The sequence below is a fragment of the Lissotriton vulgaris genome, chromosome 1_1 (assembly GCF_964263255.1).
Source record: "Lissotriton vulgaris chromosome 1_1, aLisVul1.2, whole genome shotgun sequence".
NCBI classification, from domain to species: Eukaryota; Metazoa; Chordata; class Amphibia; order Caudata; family Salamandridae; genus Lissotriton; species Lissotriton vulgaris.
Genome location: NC_141685.1, coordinates 600,707,196 through 600,726,741, shown reverse-complemented (window position 1 = coordinate 600,726,741; position 19,546 = coordinate 600,707,196). Strand labels below are relative to the sequence as shown.

The following is a 19,546-nucleotide window of genomic DNA, read 5'->3' as shown; positions in this document are numbered from 1 at the left end:
ATTGTTGAAAGAGATTTCATCCTAAAAATGATGGCGTGTCTAACTCAACGCTAAGGGTCTCCAGGGTCAGGGGACAGGAGAGTCACCTAGGGTGCAGTTTCAAGGCACCCCATAGTGAAATTGGGGAGGGTGAGATGTGGTTGGTGGGGGTTTTCCACATTTCTGGGGGGCTGTCAGGGTAGGTAGGTGGTTAATAGCAGCAAAAAGAGCAGTGGTAAAGGGAACAAAGAGAGGAACAACAGGGTTTTGAATTTGATTGATTATGGTTGTTTTTTAAATGATAGTTATGGTTAGTAAATGTTGTATTATGTTGGTAAATGTGAATGGTATGCTTAACAAACAAAAATACGGAGGGCTTATAAGATGGGTGGCCTCCTTTACTCCTCAAGTTCTTTTTCTCCAAGAAACACACCTCAAAACAAATTCACAAAAGCTCTTTCTACCTAGAGGATTCTCAGATTCATTTTTTGCTTCTGCTAGGCTGGCAATGAGAGGAGTAGCTATCTGCTTTTCTAGAAGTATGGCTTAGGAGTTTGTCCAAGTTCGGAGAGATCCCCAGGAAAGATGGCTAGGGGTTATGGTGAAATTAAATGGGAATATCTTGAACTTTGTTAACTACTACTGTCTGATTATGGACGAAGCCTCAGCGTTGGTGAAGATCAACGAGCTTCTAAGGAGAGCACCCTGTCAGATTATTATTGGTGGGGATTTTAATGATATCCAAGACTTAAAAAAAGATACTTCTAATAAAAATGAGAAACAACTAAAGCCAAAGACTTTAAAAAGTATTCAAGGCCATAGTTCATGATTATCAGTTGATTGATCTATGACGCAACGCTAATCTGGCCACAAGTAATTACACATGCCATTTCCGCAATTTTCAGACGGCATCTCGTATTGATTTTTTTCTAACATCTCGGTCCTTGAATCTTATAGAGGCAGAAATTGGAGCTAATTCATTCTCAGACCACTCCTTTATTAAGCTCAATCTAGAAATCGAAGAGGAGAGGAGAAAGAGATCCAGGTGGAAGCTGGATCATCTCCTTCTCCAAGATCAACAATGGGTAGAAGGCTTAAGAGAATGGATTCTTGAGTATTTTAGGATCAATGAGGGGACGGTGGAACCATTCTCAGTATGGGGGTTCAAGGCAGCTGTGAGCGGACAAATGATCACCTTTTCGGCTGCTCAGTCTAAAATATGACGCATTAAAATAGCTGAACTCCAGCAGGCAGTTGAAAGTGTTCAAAGTCTGAGAAATACTTCTCAACGGGATCAGCTTGAAAAAGGTAAAAAGGCGTTAAGTGAATTTTTCTTGTTATAAGGCATTAGCTGCTCTCGAACTTTTCAACAACGTGTATATGAAGAAAGCCAAATGGTTGGCAAATTGTTAGCCGGGTCTATGAAGACCAGACAGGAAGCTGCCCTAATTACAGAGGTTCTAGACCCTAAGACTGGATCTGTAGTGGCAAGCAGGGATGGGATTGCTCAGGTTTTCATGGAGCATTATCAACAGCTCTATACTACTGAATATGCAGCTGGGCAAGACTCTATACAGAATTACTTTGAGTGTGTAAATCTCCCCAGACTGTCTAACTCCCTTGTAGAACAGATGCAACTAGACATAACAGGTGTTGAAATTCTGGCAGCCCTAAATTTAACTGCCGGAGAGAAAGCATGCAGAAATAATGGGCTGCCGATAGAATTTTACAAAGTATTTGCAAAGGAGTTGACCCCTTCATGATAAAGCTTTTCAATTACATTAAGGATAGAGTAGCTATTCCATTGGTTTTCAAAGTAGCTATTGTTCTCAGTTTTGTGAAAAAGGGCAAGAATTCTAAGGATGTTAATTCCTATCGACACATCAGCCTTCTCAATGCTGATTACTATATCTTAATGAAGACTTGGGTGCAGCATTTTACACCCTTAGCACAGTAAGTGATCCACAGAGACCAGTCTGGATTTGTTGCTGGGAGGTCGATGTCCTGAAATACAGAAAAGTTAATACTAGAGGCTCTCATCTTTTGAAATATTAACTGTACCCTGGCTTGTATTATGATGGTCGACCCCGAAAAGGCATTCGACCTGGGTAAACTGGAATACCCTTTTTTTATGGCCTCAGTAGGTTTGTAATTCGTCCCCAGGTTACCAAAATGCTCTGGAATATCTATCAAGGGGTCAGGCACAGGATGTGATAAATGCAAACCGAGTAGGGACAATAAACATAAACCGGGGGATGATTCAAGGATGTCTGCTTTCCCCTTTATTATTTACATTTTTTATGGAACCTCTAGCTATCCAAATTTGCTAAAATGTTGCAATTAAAGCTCAAATTCCGGCTATTTCCAAACAAAAGCTGTCACCTTAGAAATTGGAGGGATTGTGGGCTAGAAGAGCTGGGGCGCTTTTGAATCCATAATAGAGTAATCACCTTGCAAGAGGTACAGAATAGAAGTGGTGACCGGAGCAAGCCCGTTTTTTTTACATTTTCTAAATAGAAACAGTTTCTTGTTAAATGGCGTCCCATCTAAGCTGGTGACTGCTCTTTCTGGAGCAAAACTAAGAGGGGTGGGGAACTGGTACCATCTTTTGAGCACTAGATGTGAATCTTCATTGGTCGAGAAGCACTTAGAAAGGATAACCCGGGAAACTCAATGTACCTTCTCTAGTCAGGAGTGGCAGGCGATATGTCAGTTAGGGAGTAAGGCTTTAAGAGCAGCCATTTTTAAAAGAATGGCCTTTTTGTCCTGATGGTTGGCATAATTTACACCCATGGGTCTCAACAAAAAATATCCAGAAGTTGAGAATAGATGTTTCCGCTGCCAGGCAGAAGGGGAAGGGGCTTGGCTACATATATTTTTAATGTGCCGAAGGTTAGGGCCTATCTGGGGTGAGATTTTTTTGGCATTAAGTCGGGCGATTCAGAAGAGGCTAGACTTAGAGGCTGAGGCTGCCCTCTTCGGAATGATTAAATCTAGGGCAAATTTGACAAAAGCGGAGGAGATTTTTTTAGCCATTGCCTTCCCCATTGCTCGCTCCCTAATTCTTCAGAATTGGAGGTCAGCGGAAGCACCTACAGATGAGAAGTGGATAAATAAGATGAAACAGATTAGGATTTTTGAAGAAGCTTATGCAAGGCGGGTGGGCGCTGCAAAAAAGTTCACTGTGATCTGGAAATATTTAGCTAATCTCAAAACCTCAATACACTAGCAGTCTTATTTGACAAAATAAGCAGGATCATCTAAATTTTAAGGCTGGGGAAATGTCCTCTGTTTTCTTTGGCAGATTCAACACGTTAGCACTTTAACACTTTAGCATTTTAGTAAGATTCAATTTTATTTCCGCAAAGTTGGCATATTAATTTTAATATTCCAAAAAATGGGTATGCTGTTAGATTATTGCTGCAATATGCATCTTGCACTTATTTTGCACTTTCACTGTATTGGCTTTATTCATGTTTGGTATGCTTTGATCAAATGACGTTTCATAAAAGTTCCCTGTTATTTTTTATTATTGTCATGCCCCTGGGGCTCTGCTCAATAAAAATATGTTTTAAAAACCTACATAAACAGTTGAAGTGCTATCTGTGGTACATCTTTTCAAAACACCAACTATAAGCTCAACAAATCTGAAGTTGTCTTTAGATAGAAAACCATAACCGCATACATTCGAAGCATGAATGAACTTACATTGTTCCTTTTCTTTCTTTAACAGGGGGAGATCGGAGATCCAGGAAACATTGGAAAAATTGGTGAAGCAGTAAGCTTAAGTTTTTTTTTTGATCAATTGCATTCATACCACATCTTGTAATGTTTATATCACAGAAGTATATAGTTGTTTGTTGATAAAATATGTCTCTTCACTTTCTATGGTGGCTGTTTTTTTTTTTATAAATTGTATAATTAAGTTCCTGCAAATGCTTTAGGACTTGGGTGTAATTTTAGCTCAGTCTAAAGGGTTAATGGGTCCCTCCTGTCATATGAACCTAACCTTTTTCTCACCAAATGCACCCAGTGATCCTAGAATGTACCTTAGCTTAATGACGTCCGGTTGGGTTTGCAGACGTTTAGTTACGTCATTTATTTAAAGGGCTGCTCCTCCCTGCTAGTTGCCCAGAGATGTGCTTCTGCACATTTAAAAAAAAAAGATGCGCTAATATTATTTTCTGGTGTGCCTGCCCTTGGGGCAAGTTTCAGGCTCTCTTTCACTAGGTAGTTACTGTTTGTCTAAAAACACAAAAGAAGATTGATTAGTATTTTTGTAAGGTTGCCCCTGGAACTCATTTACTACAGTTCCCACAGAGGACAGCATATCTTTCACTTGCTTAAGAAGTGTATATACATTCCTGTAACATTTGACACTCCCTTAGAGATACACCATTCTCCCCCAACCTCAATAGTGACACCAGTAACATCACTCATTGTACTCAAATTGCAGAGGAAATGCCTAGCTACTTTTTGAGGTACAACCCTTCGGTTCTTCAGGCTGAGTTAAGGTCATCATTGCATGGAGGGGATAAATGTAGCCATTGGTTTTTGTTAGAAAACAGCACAGCAGTTCAGATTTTGATCTAATTGTGCTATGGAGGATGTGAATTCTGACTTGTTTTTCTTAAATGTATACTGTTCATGCATTACCAGAAATTCTGACTCGAGTAAGTGTAACTAGTCTCACTGATGGGGAATGATATAAATTTAAAATATAACCCAAGTTACCTTCTAGACCGCACAGATGCATGACATTGAGAGTAGTAATGTTAGCTGCATAAAGGGTGGTGTTCTTCCTGCATGATTTGCATAAGGACAGTGGCATGCGTTGAGCTTCATGAGCCAGTTTAATGTACAATATTCAATTCATATCCATTGCCTCACTTTTCAATATTCTCTACACTCTTTTCTGATTTATGAATTAATCTTCATGGCTCGTTCTTCAACATACAAACACATATGTAAAGCGTTTTCCTGAAAACAAACACTTGCAATTAGATGTTTTTAGTTCCCTGAAGGGCTGGCCAACTTAGAATACACGGAAGTAATCGCATCATCTACTGAAACTAATCTAGGAAACAATGAATCCGAAAGATCAGGATACAGAAAACTATTTTAGAGGTGAGATCTCAGGCCTGATCTACAAAGAAATGTTGTGGTCGCAAAGCCTGTGATTTGGCCCTTTGTTATGTACTAAACCCATTTTGTGATTCAGTAACAGGTTACCAAATTACAAAAAAGGCATAGAAACACATAATGAATTGCTATTTGGCAGGATCTTGTTTACAGCAGCCCTTCTAAATAGCAGTTTGTTAACAGATATATCATGGTTTTGCAAATGAAATCCGGTTGCAAAATTTTGATATGTTAGCAACAACTCCAAGGAGGTGTTAACCCATTCGCATTCCAGGCCATTACTTTGTGAATATTCAAATATGATGGAACCACTGCCGACTCTCAAACAAACAGCCAGCATAAGAATTATTTTTAAATGGAGCCCCAGGTTCTTTAAGGAAAATATTCTGCGTTTAAAAAAATGCGATCACAGACAGGGTGGACTGTTGACGTTAACAGGCCACCATCCCTGTGATGGTATCCAATGGTATTGAGTCACAATTTACCTCCATCTCCAGCATCTATAAACTTACACAAGATGTGTCGGATGTAGAAGTTGGCTTTAGAGCCAATGTTCATGGGAAAACTCTTTTAAAGGACATATTTGTGTTTGTGATGCTCGTCAAAGTTGTTCAGTAATTTACCGCATCGAGGAAAACGCTTCGCGCCCCCGAGAAGCGCGCCGCCGTCAGAGCTGCTGCCGTCACATTTCTGAACAAGGATGTCGATGCTGTAGTTGTCGCATTGTGCGGAAGCTTCACACAAACGTGGGAGAAGAGTGTCGCAGCCGAAGCTGTTGCCGCCGCACTTTTGAACAAGGGTGTCACCGCTGCAGTCCATGCATCAAACCGAGAACTTCTCGCATCCCCGGAGATGCGTGCCACATCTGGAAGATCTTCACGTCTTTATTTCTTTGAACCGGAACTTTGCCACATTTCCCTCACTGCGACATTGCTTGTCGTGGAAGCGCAACGCATCGTAAGGTACATTGATGCAAAGTGTTGCATCTTAAGAACTGAACTGAACTAAGCTAAAACTACCATCTCAAAGTAATAGTATTGTGTATTTTTGTCGTTTATGGTCTTGTGGTAAATCTATATAAAGTATACTTATTTTTTATATAAACCTTGTGTGATGTCCATCTGTAGTGTTGTCATTGTCAATGGGTTACTGTATGTGGTCACAAATGCTTTACACACTGCCTCTGAGATAAGCCTGTCTGCTCGTGTCAAGCTACCAAGGGGGTGAGCAGGGGTTATTTAGGAGTGTAATCCCCTTATCCTGACTAGAGGCAAGGGTCCTTATTTGTCACAAGTACCTACCTGTGCCAACTAGAGATCCCCAAATCTAACATACTCCAAATAAAGAACACTCATTGAAGACCTGGGAAGACTGGTCCTCACCCAATGAATAAAAGGACCTACTCACGTCACCGGACGCATCATGGGCCCTATTTTTGTCAACTTCAGCAACATCCAAGTCAACAAGCCTACAACAGTCCCCTGAACAGACCACACCATTGTCAAGTTCAGCATCCAGTTCCTGGTCCAACGCACAAGCAGCTCCGCCAGACCAGTCTGCCAAATCAGACAAGGACTGAGACACCACTCAGCAATATAACAAGATCCAGACTCCTGGCAGTTGTACCCAGAGAAACTCAGACTGATGGAATGCCAATGTAAACAGCTGGAAGACAATACAGGCAGTAGCATGTTCAAATCTGCCCTAAGACGCTACCACCAAATGATGTGGGCCAACAAACGTGCCGCCTTGGCAGACCACATTGAAGCCACAATCAAAGAGATGTATAGAAATCTTCATCAAATAACATAACGCGTATTTCTAAAGAGCACGTTCACCCCCAAAGGGGCATCTTGGCGCTGAATAATAGATTCTTATTGTTACCCAACTCAATGGTACTCATTTTATCGATCTCAGAAAGGATGAGCGGCTGAGTGGACCCGTCAGGATTTGAACCTGTGACCATGAGGTCGTTCACAGGCCTCTGCAGTAGATGCATTAGTCCACTGAGCCACCAGACCCGGCTCACCATTGTAAAACTTTTCACCTAACCATCGGTCACCTCCAACTCGATCACCAACTCACATGACCTATACAACAATCTCTTTCAATTCCTCAACATCAAAATCACTGCAATTATTATCAAATTCAGCCTGCAGCCCTACCCAACAGGCCTTGCTCAATGCCTCCTGATATTATTTTTAATAAAACAATGCTTACATATGGCCCATCATCACCCCAGAAGAAACTGCCACTACCTGAAGTCTTTCCACTTTGGGGCCCATGGATGTCTGCCCCATCATGCCCAATCCAGTTGACTGTAACACATCAGCGCCATGCTCACTCCCATTCTGAATGCCTCCACCTCTTCTGTGACCTTCCATAATACTTGGAAACATGCAACTGACCTCCCCCGTTGCTGAATAAACCCTCTGCAGACCCTTCAATGCTGGCCAACTACAGACCTATCTACTTGCTGCTATTCCTGGCCAGAACGTCCGGTAAGTTTTGGAGGTAGGGAGGCGGACGGGACACACTCTCACGCACATGCACATTGCATATAACACTCAAAGCAACGTATTCACATACATGCACACAACCATATCCATTCATAACACTCTTCACCATTCTTACATACACGCATGCACACAAACACATCCATTCACCACACTCTTCACCGTTTTTACATACACTCATGTACACAATCACATCCATTTACAACACTCTAAACTAAACATTCATACATAAATGCACGCATGCAGCAAACTGTTTAAAATAAAAACAAACACTGACCTACAGCCAGCTCTGCCCTCTGAGGTTCTAGGAGGCATGTGACTGCTGTCTTCCCTCATTGGTTGACCTAAGGTCAGCCAAAGAGAGAAGGCAGCAGTCCCAACGTCATCACAAAGTGGGATGGGGTCAGTGAGACTGCTGACCCCACCCGACTCTGTGATGAAGTGTCACTGATTGATTCTCAACCCTGGGCGCTTCAGGGCTTAACATGAATGCGCCCAGGTGCGGGGCAATCAGTGACGCTACCCCTTGTCACTGAGGGGAGGACCTCAGGGACCTTTGCTGAGCTGAGGAGGTCATGCCCACAGGAGCTATGACTTTCTCAGCCCAGCAAAGTTCAGCTCAGGCAGCCAGGACCCTGTGCTAAATGCGCTTGTCCGGCTCCAGGCTGCTTGAACTGAAATTGAACAGTGTATGTCAGGCTGACCTTTGTGCAGCCTGACAGACACTGTTCAAGAGGGGCAAAAGGTGGAGGGGCGTGGCCCCTCAGCCCCAATTGTCCGGCCACTCCTGTTCCTGGCCAAGGTCTTGGAGAAACTCATCAACAGACACCTCACTGAATACCTCAATGACCACCAACTACTTGACACTATTCAGTCTGGTTCCACACCCAACCACAGAATGGAAACGGTCCTCATCACTGCCACAGATGTCATCTGAATGACTCTGTACAGAGGAGACATGGCGCCCTATTCCTCCTGGGCCTCTCCGTAGCAGTTGACAGTCTCCAACACCATCCTAATCCTACGCCTACACAACATCGGTATGCAAAGACACCACTCTGAAGGATCTGCTCCTTGCTGACTGGAAGGACCATGTCGGTCAGCCTGGTACCATAGACCTCGGACTCCTCCAACCTCATCTGCAGAGTACTGCAAGGATCCCCCCTGAGCCCAACCCTCTTCAACGCATGTATGACCCCTCTAGCTGCATTATCCGCTCTCACGATATCAATGTCCTCTCCTACACTGATGACACATAACTCATTCTCTGTCTTACAGATAAGGCGTCCAGTACCAGGATCAAGTACAAATTTGCATGAATAAAATCTCCCACTGTATAAAGACCAAACATCTAAAGGTGAGCAACGACAAAACAAAAATCGTGATCTCCGGGATGAGCACATCACTGTGGACAATACATCTAGGACCAACACACACCCAGAGTCTCTGCATGATCATCAACCTTCGGCCTGGTCACCCCCACGCTCCTGTGCCTGCTGCCGCTCCCGCTGCACCAGCCTCCCGAGGGCCGCCGAGCCCACACCTGCTTTTCCCGCCGCACCAGCCTCCCGAGGGCCGCCGAGCCCACACCTGCTTTTCCCGCCGCACCAGCCTCCCGAGGGCCGCCGAGCCCACACCTGCTTTTCCCGCCGCACCAGCCTCCCGAGGGCCGCCGAGCCCACACCTGCTTTCCCGCCGCCCCAGCCACCCGAGGGCCGCCAAGCCGGCTCCAGCGTTTCCCGCCGCCCCAGCCCGTGGCCCCGCCCCCCGACAGCCGATTGGATCGCGCTCCCGCCTCCCCGCAGACCCTCCCGACCGGCTCCCTTCTTATGACGTCCCCAGAGCGACCGCGCGCAGCGGGAGCACCGATTGTGCGCCGAAGGTGCGTCAAAGGTAAGCTCGTCTGCGCCCTTCCGTGACCGGATCGCGCCCAGCGCCAGGACCCCTGGCCCCCGCAGACCCCAGCCCACGCGCCGAACGTACGACGCCGCCACCCTCATCGCACTCAACACCGGCCGATTCCCAGGATGCTACCGAGCCACACCACGACGCACCCACGGACCCTTCAGCTGCCACGCCTGCAAGTTCACCTGCATCCGGACCTGCCTCGCACCAGCACCCGCCAAGTCGAACACCAGCAGCACCCACCTCAAGTGCATCCTGCTCAACACCCGCTCCGTCCACAGACACGCCATCGAACTCTGGAACCTCCTAGACGCCACAGCCCCGGACGTTGCCTTCCTCACGGAGACTTGGATGAACGCCTCTTCAGCTCCCGACATCGCCATCCCAGAGGGCTACAAGATCACCCGGAGGGATCGCACCGCCAACCAGATGGGAGGAGGCATCGCCATCATCCACAGGAACACCATCTGTCTCACGACCAGCACCGACAACACCCTGACCACTGCCGAACACCTGCATTTCCAGATCCACACCGACCCGAAGACCACCCTCAGAGGCACCCTGATCTACCGACCTCCGGGACCACGCACCCAATTCAGCGAGGACATCGCCGACTTCGTCAGCCCGCATGCCCTCCCCTCCGCTGACTACATCCTCCTGGGGGACCTCAACTTCCACCTGGAGAACAACAACGACCGCAACACCAGCACCCTGCTCGACAACCTCGCCAATCTTGGACTCAAGCAACTGGTGTCCACCCCCACCCACCTCGCCGGACACACACTCGACGCAGTCTTCTCTTCCTGCACAGACATCGACTTCAGCCACGCCACAGAGCTTCAATGGACGGACCACAGCTGCGTCCACTTCACCTTCAAAAGAACGACGACCCACCACCACCAGCAACAGGCTGCCCGCAGAAGCTTGAACAAGATCACAGCCGACCAGCTCGCCACCTCCCTGAGCCAGCACCCTCCTGCCAGCTCAGCGAACCCCAGCCAGGCCGCCGACAACCTCACGAAGTGGATCAGCAAGTGCGCGGACGAGCTCGCCCCGCTGAGGACCCCGCCCAGCAGACCCGGCAGCAAGAAAGCCCCATGGTTCACCGACGAACTCAAGAGCTCCAAGAAGAACTGCCGAGCCCTCGAGAAAGTCTGGAGAAGGGAACCTACACCGGACAACAGGACCTCCTTCAAGCTCGCCACCCGGAAGCACCACCAGCTGATCCGCGCCGCCAAGAAAACTGCATTCAAGGACCGGCTGGACAACAACGCACACAACTGCAAGGAACTCTTCAACATCGTGAAAGAGCTATCCAACCCCAGCGCAGGAAACAACGACATCACCCCATCAGAAGACCTCTGCAACTCCCTCGCCTCATACTTCCACAACAAGATCGCGGACATACACAACAGCTTCAATAACCAACCAACGCACACCACGACCGAACAACCACCCCCCACCACCACCCTCCACGCCTGGACCCCGATCAGCACCGAAGACACCATCCGCACGATGAACTCCATCCACTCCGGATCGCCGACCGACCCCTGCCCTCACCACGTCTTCAACAAGGCCGACGCTGTCATCGCACCCCACCTGCAAGACATCATCAACACATCCTTCGACACCGCCACCTTCCCCGAGAGCTGGAAGCACGCCGAACTCAGCGCTCTACTCAAGAAACCCACAGCGGACCCCACCGACCTCAAGAACTACCGCCCCATCTCGCTCCTCCCGTTTCCAGCCAAAGTCATCGAGAAGACCGTCAACAAGCAGCTGGCTGCCTTCCTCGAGACAAATGGATCCCTCGACCCCTCACAGTCTGGCTTCCGAGCCAACCACAGCACCGAGACCGCCCTCATCGCCGCCACCGATGACATCCGAGCCCTGATGGACAACGGAGAAACAGCGGCCCTCATCCTCCTAGACCTCTCCGCGGCATTCGACACTGTCTGCCACTGCACCCTAGTACAGCGCCTCAGCAACGTCGGAATCCAGGACAAGGCTCTGGAATGGATCATCTCCTTCCTCGACGGAAGAACACAGAGAGTCCGCCTACCACCGTACAAGTCAGAGGCCACCGAAGTCATCTGCGGCGCCCCCCAAGGATCCTCGCTGAGCCCCACCCTCTTCAACGTCTACATGAGCCCCCTCGCGGCCATCGCACGCCAACACAACCTCAGCATAATCTCCTACGCCGACGACACCCAGCTGATCCTCTCCCTGACCAACGACCCCGCAGCCGCAAGAGCCAACCTGCACGAAGGGATGAAAGAGGTAGCCGAGTGGATGACGACCAGCCGCCTGAAACTGAACTCAGACAAGACGGAGGTCCTCATCCTGGGCTCTTCACCCTCCGCCTGGGACGACTCCTGGTGGCCTCCCGCCCTGGGCACCGCACCCAAACCGACAGACCATGCACGCAACCTGGGCTTCATCCTGGACTCCTCCCTCTCCATGACCAGACAAGTCAACAACGTCTCCTCGGCGTGCTTCAACATCCTACGCATGCTACGGAAGATCTTCTGGTGGATCCCCACCGAGACCAGGAAGACCGTCACCCAGGCCCTCGTCACTAGCCGACTGGACTACGGCAACGCCCTCTACGCCGGTACCACCGCCAAGCTCCAGAAGAGACTCCAGCGGATCCAAAACGCCTCAGCCAGACTCATCCTCGACATCCCACGAACCAGCCACATCTCCGGACATCTGAGAGACCTACACTGGCTCCCCGTCAACAAAAGAATCACCTTCCGCCTCCTCACCCACGCACACAAAGCCCTACACGACCAAGGCCCGAGCTACCTCAACAGCCGAATCAACTTCTACGCTTCCAAACGCCACCTCCGTTCAGCCAACCACGCCCTCGCCGCTGTCTTCCGCATCCGAAGAGCGACCACAGGAGGAAGGTCCTTCTCCTACCTGGCCGCAAAGACCTGGAACTCCCTCCCGACCGACCTGCGCCTGACCCAAGACCACCTCTCCTTCAGGAAGAAGCTGAAGACCTGGCTGTTCGAGCAGTAGCGGCACCCCCCTACCCCCAGCGCCTTGAGACCCTACGGGTATGTAGTGCGCTCTAGAAATGTCTTTGATTGATTGATTGATTGACCACTCAAGTCAAAGTTGTCACTGCCTCATGATTCCATACCCTGAAGATGCTGAGGAAAATGTTGAAATGGCTCTCAATCAGCACCCGGAAACCAGTCACACACGACCTGGTCACAAGCAAGCTGGACTATGAGAATGCCCTCTAGGCTGGTATCAAGAAAAAACTCACCTGAAGGCTGTTTACCAGCAGCCAGAATCACTCTAAACCTCTCATGCTGCACTCATATCACACCACACCCGAAGGCTCTCCACTGGCTACTCATTCACAAATGAGTACAATTCACACTCATCGCCCACACTTTCAAGGCACTATATAACACTGGCCCAGCATACCTCAACAATCACATCTGCTTTCACAAACCTTCCAGAACCCTTTGCTCGTCCAAACTCTTCGTTGCACAAATCCCACCATCTGGTGGTCGACTCTTCTCCTACACCACTCCTAAAGCATGGAATGACCTGCCACTACACTTCCTCACTTTTCGAATCCTGCAACAAGCTGAAGACCAGGCTTTTTGAGTAGCACCATTAAGCCTAAGGGCCAGATTCATCAAACAAAAATCCGCTCGCAAAGGGCCAGATTCTGAGAATCTGGCCCTTTGCGAGCGGTATTTTTGCATTTGGGATGCATCATCTTAAATGCAAAAATCGAAATTTTAGAAATCGTTAAATTGCGATTATTTGCATTTAAGGAATCTCAATTTGAGATTCCTTAAATGCAATGCATGAAAGTGTTTAAAATAGCGAATTCGCTAATAGGGCACGCAAATTACCATGAAGTACAACTTCGTGGTAATTTGCAAAAACTTTGAAAAATGCACTAAAGTGCATTTTTCAAAGTTCCATGTGCAAGTACGGGCATGTGTGTGCGCAACATATGTGCACATATCAATTTCAGAGGTGCAACAGGGTGTCCTTTGGACACCCCTGCACCCTTGAAATCGCAATCTCAATTTGCGAATCGCTAATTGCGATTCACAAATTGAGATTGTCTTCCCATTCATTCCTATGGGCCTCTAGGCCCATAGGAATGAATGGGGAGGTATTCCTTAATTGCGACTCGCAATTTGCGAGTCGCAATTAAGGAATTCTAAGAAATCGCTATTTTTTAAGTGATTTCTTGATGCATTCCATTTTGCAATTCCTTAATAGCGAATCGGTATTTTTTCGCTATTAAGGAATCGCAAATTGGTTTGTTGATGCATCTGGGGGTTAGTGCTTTAGACTCACAACTGCTCATTGCCAGAATACCCTCCCTGAAGAAAGTGCACTCTAATAATCTGAATAACATAACTCATATCAAAGCACCTGTAATGGAGGTGTGTAAACATGGAGTCTGAGATCACCAGAATATAAAAAAAGGACAAGTGCACAAGTTTTCATGATTACAGTGATGCAAAGCTGAGATGAGATGTGACAATAAGAAGCAACAGCTTTGTTTAAATGCCTCGTCCAAATATGGTACCTAGAGTTACCTCATTGCTCTCCTCTTTCAGAGCCTATGAATAGATGTTGGATAGTCTTTTTGGAGCATCGAGTCAGGTGGGCACAGCAAATCTTAAACAAACACTTAAATCCATTAGGACTTCACCCAGTTAATCAGCCATATGGACCTCTATCTTATGCACTTTCTCTGCCTGTGACCTTTCATTACCATCCCGATGCCGTTGTCCATTGTGGGAGCTTCAACCCTGAGCCAGCTAATGCCTGCCTGCCTGCCCTTCTTTCACCCAGGATTAATGCCAGTATTGCCACTTTTTTTGCATATCTTGTTTATGATGTGAAGCAGATGTTGGGTGGAAGTCTGAGGCTAGACTTGTACAAAGGGCGAATCAATCTGTTGCCAGTATTAAAGAACTTTCCCACATCTTGTGAATACACATTACCATGATGGTCAATCATCTGGGCCATGCGATGCCCCACATCACTCTATTTTGTAGAGCAACTTACAGATCAAACATGATTGCTATAATATGTTGAACTGTGGGAGGCTGTATCTAGCATTGCATGTGGATTCTTTTGCATGTAAAAATGCTGCCTCCAACTCTCCTGGAAAAGCTTCTTCTCTACAGTCTACTACACATTTATTTTTGGCAGGGATTGTGTTCTGGGTGTATGTCTTGCATGATATGTAGTGAATCCCTTACTCTCAGTATGGGGTGTAACTATGAATGGTGCAGCAGGCGCAGTGCCATTGAGGGCTACGAAGTGCCTGCTGAACTTCAAATATTGTTGTTTTTGCTACCCAAAAGAGCGATAAGGAGCCCATTTGCCTTGTCACATTGGGGCCCAGATCATCCATTCTGCAGTAGAACGATGCTATATAGTGGACAGGACTCTTGAAATGGCAGGAACCGCCTGAAGAATCAAGCACTGCATGTCCTCTGTAGCTTTACAGATTATTTTATATTGCAGAAAGCTTTATCCAATCCCTCCAAAATGTCGGCTACGCCATGTTTGTTCCGTTAACTCTGACCACTCCTCGTAAGGCTACTATGCAGTTTCCCAATTTTTTTTTAATAGTCTACATGTTTTCACATCTTTATGTTGTCGGCCCCTTTTTTAGGTCTCGGCGTCAACGCGCGGAAGCGCGTCTCCGCCGGAGATCTTTTGTCAGGGACTATGCTTCCCAGGAGACAGTCCCGGCCACGCGCATCCTTCCAGGCGATTTGTAACTGGAACGCGCGCTGTGGCCAGGCGATGTCTCCTGGGAAGCGCAAGCACCACACACGCATGCGCATACACACACACACAAGCGCCCATGCACGCACGCACATACATACATACAGAGACACCACCCCTGACACATACACACACGCGCGCACACACACAAGTGCACCGAGGCCCCCCGCCCCCCGCCCCCCTCCCCCCCCCGCCGTCACCGTCGCACACATACATACACACACACACACACGAGCATACACACACACACACACACACGTGCACCAATCCCGCTCCAGCCTTTAGGAACTTACCTTACCTCAGCACGCGGCGCCCAACCTCCTGCTGGCGCGGCCCTGGGGCTCTACACCGCTCACAGGAGCCCCGGGCTGCGAGACGCAACGACTCCGCCTGCCTCCTCTTCAGTTCCGGTCTGAACGTGGCCCCGCCCCCGTCACAGGCGACCGTGCCTGACTTCCGGGGCGGCCGCGATACTAAGAGACTGCTGGGGAAATTATGCACAAGGTAAACTATTTTGTTCTGCAGTGCCCGTAATATTAATTAAGTTGTAATTTTATCAACATTGCTTTTATTTACCAAGTAAAAGCAAATATTATTTACCGTTCTTTGAAATGAACAAAATTGGGGACCTCAGTAAAACACTCTGCAGTTCCTACAATTAATTTAAAGCCAAGGGTGTAACTGTCATCTTTAAAGGGTAATTGTGCATTATAATTTATTGATGTGGGTTCTACTGGATCTAATTACAGTTCTAATGTGTTAACATTTCCGGGTTCACATACGCCTTTAGGTCTAACGCTGTTGTTTTGCGAGCATGGTCCGATCAGTTTTCTCATGTGATAACAGTTAGTGACTGAATAACCTAAAATGAATTTCCATCAGTCTGATGCCCGCTCTTCCTCATTGCATCCATCGTGACCCTTGTCTCAATTCATCCACCCAGCTATTACGATTGCAGTATTCCAAAGCATGGCGTACAGCCTTTGATCCACACAAACCTCACAATGCTGCTAAACCCAATGACCTCTAGTGTGAGAGCCCAGAAAAAAAGTAATTGCTACTGAATCAAAGAACCCCAACACCAACAGTTTTCCATCCTTGTGCAGCACCTGGTGCTTTTAATGGCGGACACAAGTATGAGATGAAGCTCAATTAGCTGCTCCACATATCCCTGTCTCTGGATTGTTTTAATCCCAGGGCATTAGGTGGAATGAAAAAACGAGGGGGGTCTATCAAAGAGGAGTGGTCAGCGGATTAAAGGCATGGCTTAAAAATATGCAAGCTAAAAATCTTTGCTTAGCATGGTGTGCCGCCCCACTGACATTTTGCTGATCTGTCATTGCATACATATATATAATACAACAAGTAACATTACACCTACAACAAGTCAGGGCTATTGGCTTTGCAAATGGTTCTTAATTGTGGAAGCTAAATAAGCGACAACTATTGCTTTGTTGTAGAATATTGAAAATGCTTCAGTTCTGAAGTTCACAGCGGTGATGGTCACAGGCGCGGCTCCGCCAGGGGGCGTCGTGCGGCGCAGCCAGCTGTAGCATTTGATTAGTGCCTAAACAATAGCGATGCGGGCCACGAGCGGTTATTTCGCAGAACAAAGATGCATTGCAGATTGCTTTATGTCGCGTCCATTGGCGCTTATTATGAGAAGTGTACGGGCCTGACGGAAAGTAATTGCTTTCCGCCGGTGTTTTGGTTGGCTGCCGTACATCAGGTAGCCTGTGTTCTCTTTGTATTCACGGGCGGCTTGTACAAGAGAATGGGCTGATTTCCCACAAGGGCATTCACGCTAATTAATTTAGTTATCTCAAGAGCTTAACAAGTTGGAGCCCATGCTGGCCGAGTAGCGGCGTTCTTCCACAGTACAATCACTTCATGGTATTTAAGATTAAGCGATGTTCCTTCCCCATGCGAACGAGCTCACGTGGTCATCTCTGGGCGCGTCTTCGCTTCCCTCGGATTCTAACAGGGAGGTGTCCGCTTTCTGTATTTTTAGTGGTGAGTGGTGAGGGCAGAGTGGTGAGTGCAGAGTAGTGAGTGGTGAGTGCAGAGTGGTGAGTGCAGAGTGGTGAGTGCAGAGTGGTGAGTGGTGAGTGCAGAGTGCAGAGTGGTGAGTGCAGAGTGGTGAGTGCAGAGTGGTGAGTGCAGAGTGGTGAGTGCAGAGTGGTGAGTGCAGAGTGGTGAGTGCAGAGTGCAGAGTGGTGAGTGCAGAGTGCAGAGTGGTGAGTGGTGAGTGGTGAGTGCAGAGTGGTGAGTGCAGAGTGGTGAGTGCAGAGTGGTGAGTGTGCAGAGTGGTGAGTGTGCAGAGTAGTGAGTGTGCAGAGTAGTGAGTGTGCAGAGTAGTGAGTGTGCAGAGTAGTGAGTGTGCAGAGTAGTGAGTGTGCAGAGTAGTGAGTGTGCAGAGTAGTGAGTGTGCAGAGTAGTGAGTGTGCAGAGCAGTGAGTGCAGAGCATTGTGTGCTGTTGAGTGCAGAGTGCTGTGTATTGGCAATGTTAATGACAATGCCCATTTATTTTTGATTTAAAGAAAAAAAATGTCATGAGCAATGCCAATAGCTCTACCTTTAATGATGCCGAGACCATTGCATTGCAAATGCTTGTTTAACAAGGTATTAGAGATCAGGAATCATTATTCTGAGTCTTCCTTCTGCCCCCCGAAAGTTCCCTTCCATATTTGACATGCTTCTCTCTGGACATGGCATCACTGGATTCAGACTCAGCTGGGGGGGGGGGGGGTAAACAGGGGGACAGCCTCTGAATTGAGGTACATGGCAAGTTGTATAGACCTTTCTCAAATTCCCTCAAAACATCTTAAATCCCCCATGTATCTCGCTATCTGACCTTCAATATATACACTAGTCTCACTCCACATTGTTAGTGGATTTGTGACGCGGTTCCTAAATAGAGGTGGCTGTATTCTCACGTGAAAGCATGTTTCCAATCTTTTCAAGAATGTCTGACGTTTTTGTCTCATAACCATGCATTTCCAAAGAATGCTCTGCGGTTGAGCTGTTCAAGCATTTGACCTCTAAAAGTAGCAATCAATGGACAGGCTGTCTTAGCCACTCAAAAACGCCCTCCACAGAGTCATGTCTTGGCTTTAAAAAATGTTTTGCTTTTGTAAGCAGACTATACCCTCTCAACAATGTTTTGCAGCTCATTGGGAATCAAAGTGTGCGCAAATCAGACTGAAGCGCTCACCAGAACCATGACTGCCAGATTGTTCCACCAAGAGCCGAGATCCCCGGTCCTCCGGAGTACCTACTGCGGTTGTTACGTTGGTTGCCTTTTTACTAGTGTGAGTTCATACATGGTTTCTTCATGTTAATAGTACACAGCAAGTAAACCTAATTATATATATATATATATATATATATATATATATATATATATATATATATATATATATATATATATATATATATACCTACTGGCGGTCGCCAGTAGGTAGTTATAGTTAGGATTTTTTTCAATGTTAAATCTCAAAATTCTATTTGGAATAACTTTGGCGCCGGTTGACGAATCTGCCTGAAAATTTCCTCAAAATGGCCTCCCGGCGCCCCGGTCCTCACATGAAAGATTGGGGGGGATTTGTCAAGCGGGGGCTGAGATAAAAGGGGGGTCCCAAAACATGTTTTCCCCATGTTAATTTCCATAGGGTGGTCGACCTCACTTTTAGCCCGAACGGCTGAATGGATTTACACCAAACTTGGCAAAATTGTAGGGACTGGCAGCCCGATGTGCCTTTGCTATGTCTCAAGATATGTGCTCCAGTGGATTTTGAGTAATTTAGGTTCAAAAAAATATATATATCTATAGGCGCGCCCCGGTACGCGCACCGGGGAGCGCACCGGGCGTGCTACGTGACTTGCGCACGGAAAGCTGATTGGCTCACGAGTCTCTGTAAACATTCGAAACAGTCCAGAGCGGCCGCCATCTTGTGTCTCGGTAGCCTCGGTAGCCTCATTGCGCTATATTTAAAAAGTGACGCATCTAGGTAGATGGGTCACTTTTTAAAACCCTGCGCCACATTATACCTGCGTCAGGTATAATGTATGCAGAGGGGGCGTTCCCGCGCAAAAAGCCTCGTAATAGTGACGCAGTGAAATCTATGAGATTTCACTGTGTCACTTTTAGGACGCTGTTGCGTCAAAATCTTGCGCCTGCCTCACAGCAGGCGTAAGACTGGCGCAAGAC

The 19,546-nt window shown here is 47.3% G+C and overlaps 1 protein-coding gene across 1 annotated transcript in view; it reads left to right on the top strand.

Annotated features, from left to right (window-relative positions):
• Window positions 1–19,546, top strand: part of COL24A1 (collagen type XXIV alpha 1 chain) — an 897,023-nt gene that overhangs the window by 550,494 nt on the left and 326,983 nt on the right. The window contains exon 24 of the mRNA XM_086954096.1: window positions 3,713–3,757. Within this exon, the coding sequence (XP_086810222.1) occupies window positions 3,713–3,757 (45 nt within the window). The remainder of the gene's footprint in view (window positions 1–3,712; window positions 3,758–19,546) is intronic.